The sequence below is a fragment of the Pterocles gutturalis genome, unplaced genomic scaffold (assembly GCF_000699245.1).
Source record: "Pterocles gutturalis isolate BGI_N339 unplaced genomic scaffold, ASM69924v1 scaffold7452, whole genome shotgun sequence".
NCBI classification, from domain to species: domain Eukaryota; kingdom Metazoa; phylum Chordata; class Aves; order Pterocliformes; family Pteroclidae; genus Pterocles; species Pterocles gutturalis.
Genome location: NW_010107921.1, coordinates 95,566 through 101,565, shown reverse-complemented (window position 1 = coordinate 101,565; position 6,000 = coordinate 95,566). Strand labels below are relative to the sequence as shown.

Below are 6,000 nucleotides of genomic sequence, written 5' to 3'. Positions count from 1 at the left end.
TACCCAAACAATCTTTCTTCCCCTGAATATTATCGAAGTCCATGGGGAAAAATAAATTACCTTAAATAAGTCTTATTTACTGCTGACTGTGGGATACATTTCCTCCGTAATGCACTAATTGGCTACATTTTGTGCTTTGCAAAACAAAATGAAAACCAAACCAAACAAAACCAAAAAAAGAGAAGGGATTAAATATATATTTTTTTAGGTTAAAATATTCATAAAACCCAACTTTATCTCAGAAATATTCTGAGATACATAAAATAGAAGAAAATTAAACAAGTCTTTAGTCACAAAATGTACTACATCCCGCAATACTAGATTCAATTAATTTAATAAAATATAATATACATATAGATTCTGCACATTGTATTGCTTTTACCTAAGCAGAACATATGCTTAAGTAAGCGTGATATAGGTTAACCACTCTTTTAACCAGCTGGTTCTTTAATCTTTCTTTGGAAATTTTTTACCCAGTGCCGTTTTGGAGTACAGTTTTTTTATTATTTTTTTTTTCTATTACATGAAAGGAAGAAAACATTTGGCACCAACAGAAAAGTAACTCAGGAGTCCATTTCCGTTTGATCAAAGGAAAAGCTAGGAAGTGTCAACAAGTCTTTCTTTGGGGTAGGAGACGTTGACATACTGTCTGGAAGCAACGGATCTCCTATATCCATCGAATCCTTGGACTCACAAGATGGAGCACGCCGTCTCAAGCAAATGTCTCCACTGGCAGGTGAGATGCTGTGAGGTCCTCTAGGTAGCAAACTCTGTCCATCAGGTGGATCTATAGATATACATGGAGGACTCAGTTTTTTCTTCTGCCGCACTCCTTGCAAGCCTTCCATTTCACTTACCACCTGACTTATGAAGCCAGAAGAGCTAGATGTGGAATGGTGCTGAGGGCTGTTTTCCATGGAACAAATTTCTATCGAATGTCTCCTTTGATCATCTAACCAAGAGGGCGGTTTTTTTAGAAGACCCTGGGTGTCTACACTGTGGTACTTCTTCAGGTCCTTCAATGTAACGGTGCCGGTATTGCCCACGTTCCTCTTAGGAGTGAGAGGCTGAACCTCTGAACAGGCACTCGAGGCTGTACAAGTTTCTGAACTGAAAGGCTCCGAGGAGCTGTTGATTTCAGATACTTCTTGGTCCGTTGAATCTCCAGGTGTCTCCTGATAGGAGTCCGCAGAAGCACACAGCACTGGTGCTTGCTTGGAAATATTATACTGATTGTGGGAAAGCTGCTGCGTATGAACGCTTGCCCGGCTCCACGCAGCCAACTCTTGCGCTTCTGAGGGCGTCAGAGCTGCTGATGACTCTTCCTGGGGCACCGCGGGGACATTTGGGTCAGAGAGTTCACTCACCTCGGTATGGAGATTCTCCTTGCTATCCAAAGAGTCGTTCCTTATAGCCATCTGTATCGGAGCGCAAAGGGGTTGGGGAGGAGGGAGTTGCCAGATGAGAGAGACAGACCAAACAAAGGTTAGTACAGGCAAGGCACATTTACAGGGCACTCAACTCTGCTGAGATACCTCAGCACAGACCCACTGACTCCTGCAATGACCTGTGCTGTGGGTTCTAGCAATTCCCGTGCTTCAGTGATCTGTGGGTTTGTCCCCGTGTAAGTGACAGCAGAATGTGGCCCTTCATTTTTCATAACTGTTTCGCTTTCTCTAAGGACGGAGGGCTGCAAAACTAGAATGCCCCCCCAAAATTTAAACATATTCTTGTTATGCAAAGGCTGAGGGTCTACAGCAAAACCCTTTGTAACTTCAGCAGCCCAGGTACGAGCAAGAGAGGGAAGACATGCAAGTGAGCCTCTGTTTTCCCCTCTCTAGCTCAGATGATGCTGAGGGCACCGAGCAGGATCCCCAGAGCTGGTGACGCCAGAACAACCCTGTGACCCCCTGTGTCAGCATAGGGGTCACAGCCTGGCCCTGGTGCTGGTCCCCAGGCTGGAGCCATGACTCTGCACCATCTTACGGCAGGGGAGCTGGAAAAGCTGGAGTCCACGGCTGGACTAATCATTATCATCGCCATCTGTAATTATTTCAACTTATTCTGATGCTCGAGTTCAGGGTTCCTAAGGCACATTTTGCCTTGGCTGTCTTGAGCCGTATGCAGCATCAGTGCCTGCTGGCAGAGAGAACCTACGGGATGTTTGGAAGGCCTTAAGTCTTTTCACTGCACTGCATCCCTTGTCAAAAGGGTTTATAAATCAGCCGCATTAACTGGCCCTTAAAGGCAGAGTCTCAGTCTGAGAAGACTCTTAAATGATCTTAAAAATTAAAAACTTCACAGAGAAATTTGGAGGAAATGGGTACAGCTGCTCTCAATCCTTTAGAGAAGTGTAAGGAGATGAAATTCCTCATACTAAGGAATGCTTTTGTGACGAATCGCCCCAAAATGATCTTAGAATTTATATAAAAATTGTCCCGCAAGGATTGTTTGAGCCAAATGATCTCTATTCAGGCAAAGCTCTCATCAGCTGCAGTATGCACATGTGTACGCACAGAAACACAAGAGTCTATCGCTACGTCTGCACATTGGGCTTCCTTTGTTGTCTGTGGGAGTTGAGAGAATATTTAACATGGCAAACGATCTTGTCCAATGCTGGTGAATCCTTTCTAGTTAAAATTTTACAGCATAATACTGACAACTAACCACAGTCAAGAGTGGAGCTAGTTTTGGACTCCTCAATGCCAGTGGTTTTAGTGTTTTGGAGAAGAAATCATGTTCGTATCCTAAGAAGAGACACAGACCACAGAAATGTAGAATACAGAAGCAAAAAGTAACTATTGTCATTACTTTTGCTTGTACACCAACCTGTGTTGCACACAACGACAATATTAGCCACCACCTTTTTTTCAGGCATCTTTGGTAGTTGTTAGTAGTAACAGTTTGTACAAATGTTTTACTGGTTTGTTTCAAAAGAAAAGGACCCTCTGCCATCCCATTGGGGTGTACACCTGTAGTAGCCACAGGCTGGTGTGAGATACACCTTGGATACACAGTCCTGGAACCAGAAAATCAATATAGTTTTAATTTCAGGTAGAATTCCCCTGGAGAAAAGCTTTTGTGCAATGCACTCCCAAGGAGCGTATTCCTCAGCAGGGAATGTTTCCTCAGAGTTTCCAATCCACTGATCTTCATCTGCAAGTGCATCGCTAATTGCCAAACCTTCCCGAGTCTAAACTGCACGTTACTGTGGGGACTGTGGCCGCTCTCCAGCATTCTGGAGGGAAAGGGACGTTAAACACACGGGTTTTAATGATGGAGGAAAGTGCACGGACCAGGAATGTGGTGGACAAGATTTATCTATACACAAATTTAGGAAAGGAGAGAGGAGAAGGGGGAAGGGAAAGGAAAGAAAGAAAAGAAAGAAAAGAAAAAAATCAGAATTACATGCAATATATGTAGCAATAAGGAAAAAAAGGTACTGCAAACCAAAATGCTTTGCTGTTGTGATGTGCTAGTAACAAATTAGTGGTGGCAATAAAAGGAGCCAAGCAGAGAGCACATGAGCAAGCAGCACTGCTGGGGTATAAAGGGAATTTTGCCTCTTTAAGGGCTAAGTTTCACAGCATCTGGCCATCTAGATGGCAATTAACAATAACAGCGTCACTGCCCTGCTGCCAGGAACAACCTTCTTGCTCCCATTAGCCATACTGGGAGCTCCTTGCTACTCAGGAGCGTGCCCAAGGCAACACCTCACTAACCTTCAGAAGGATCTTTGCAGCCCTTGGACCATATCTGCTCACTGTCCCAAGGCTTTTTTCTCTCTGAAATGTCTCTCCAAGAGCATGCTCATGTCACTGCATGAGCAGAGAGGGGAGGGAGGGGAATAAATTAACTTAAACATATGAAAAGGTTTAGAAAAATAAATCTTCAAAGATACGAACAAAATTAGGCTGAGGAAGATGGCTAACATGGTAATTTATTCGAGATAGATCAGTTCAAAAGGATGGGTCTGTTATTCATTAGAAAGCAAGAGAGAGTGGTTATGAACTGGAATCATGACATCAATTAGTTTCCCCATTAGCGGTGATTGGGGTAGCTGGCCAGCCCTGCGCAAATGAATACATGCTAGGAATTTCTTATGTCAATTTAGTATTACAGACTAATGTAATTGTTAACCTTGGTACTTCACATTCCGTTTTAGAGCTTAATGAATCAACTGTCTAATTTGTCAATGTTGATTAAAAGATGAAAGAAATGGGAATATTTTCATGCAGGAAAGAAATTGCTTTTGAAAAAATAGAACTGATCTATTTTGTGTATGTAAAATCAGGCATGAAACTACTGAAGAAAGGAGAGTTTGGGAATCAGACTGCCTCTGGTCCCAGTCCAGCTGCACAATGAAATATGCTTCAAAATGTGAGAGTGAAGCACAAGTTTAAGTATTTTACTAAAAAAGACAAATTTAAACTTAGGCTTCCAATCAACCAGACTGGAGTCTTTGATTAGAACTCTTAGATCTTTGGTCGAATCAGGATTTAAATCAATGCCAGGCAAAAACCAGAGATAAAACCCCTTGCAAAATAAAATGTGTTCTGTTTTGCATATACTCAAACTTTTCAAAAGCACACAGGAGATTCAAAAGGATCCTAATTTTCAGTTCTCACTGTAAAAACAGTATGCTTTCCATGATGGTTTTGCATACAAGATATCCAGCTTCCTTTAAACAGTTTTCTCCTTTCGAGAAACCAGAGGAGCCAGATGAAGGGTGGCCTGGGATGGAGCCTGCAGTCCCTGTGTCCTTTCAAGCACTGAGAAAATCACAGCAGTTAAGAATTAGTTCCTTGACCCCAACGAGCCCCTGGGGAGCGTTTGGCTGCACTTATGAAGAGGGCTGAAAAAAATAAAGTGCTAACAATGTGGAGAACATTAAGGCACGTTGCCAAAGGAGATGATACTCATCACGCACATTCTTTGGAGACTCCTGGATGGCTTTCAGATCAAAATCCATCAACCTTGGTGTTATTTCTGTAGGAGAATTACAGTTCTCCAAAGGTTTCTCTGTGAATCCCTCCTTGAATTTAAAGCATGGTTAACCTGGAAACACGACAATATAAAACCTTGGCAGGTTCATGATCATAAACGTGATTACCTGTCTGCGGAGCAGCCTTTCAGCAGAAGGGGAGTGCACCCGCTGGGAAACCTGGGGTTTGCTCTCCCTCACCAAATGGTCAGGAGCTCTTACGTGGTGAAAATGGTCTTTTGGAATTTGCAGGAGAGAGCTGGTGTCTGCCGGTTGAGACTGTACCGATGCCTTTGAACCTTGCAAGAGGGAGAAGAGACAGAAATGTGACATGTTCATCTGGGGACCGAGTCCCAATCTCAATGACCTTTCAGAGGAAACTGCTCCGGTGCACCTTGGGTGAGACAAGCATGGCAAAACCACTGAATTCAGCGACTGGCTGTCCATGATTGGGAAAAAGCCTCCTACCTAATAATACATTATTCCAAAATTGTCTATTATTTCATTTTTCCTGGCATTTTCCCCTGACACAACTGGGACTAGCTCCTGTTAAGAACAGAAGATTATGAACTAGAAGTTCATCTGGACTGGCAATTTCTCCAGCTCTGCTTTAGGGCCAATAACCTTGCAGGTAACCACACATCTTAGCACCGCAGGGACCTGACTTTGAAAGACACTAGAAAAGGTTGTCTCCATACCTGAGAGTATGCAGAGACCGACTGCTGGGATCTTAAAACCAGCATGCACGCTGGAAATGGAGCGAAAGGGAATAGCACCTGGCAGCTTTCAAGGCTAGTTTTCCAAAGCATCCCAGGAGAAGGAAATACATACTCTCCAGCTTCTTTCTGACTCTTTGTGGTTGCTGGCTACTTCTTCTAAAAGGTTTGAAACTCTGCATGCTCCTCCCCCCCTCCACAGGCTCAACATTTTTCAAAACAATTCATTTAACCTGGACTGCATCCCAGAGAATCTCATTTGTCCTGGAATCTTTCCCAGAACAACAGCCCCATTACGAA

At 43.2% G+C, this 6,000-nt stretch overlaps 1 protein-coding gene across 1 annotated transcript in view; it reads right to left on the bottom strand.

The window, feature by feature from the left end:
- Nucleotides 1-563: 563 nt before the first annotated feature.
- CACNA1G (calcium channel, voltage-dependent, T type, alpha 1G subunit) overlaps nucleotides 564-6,000 on the bottom strand; it is a 99,211-nt gene continuing 93,774 nt past the window's right edge. Inside the window, 2 exon segments of the mRNA XM_010072428.1 lie at nucleotides 564-1,418; nucleotides 5,114-5,283. Coding sequence (XP_010070730.1) covers nucleotides 564-1,418; nucleotides 5,114-5,283 — 1,025 coding nt within the window.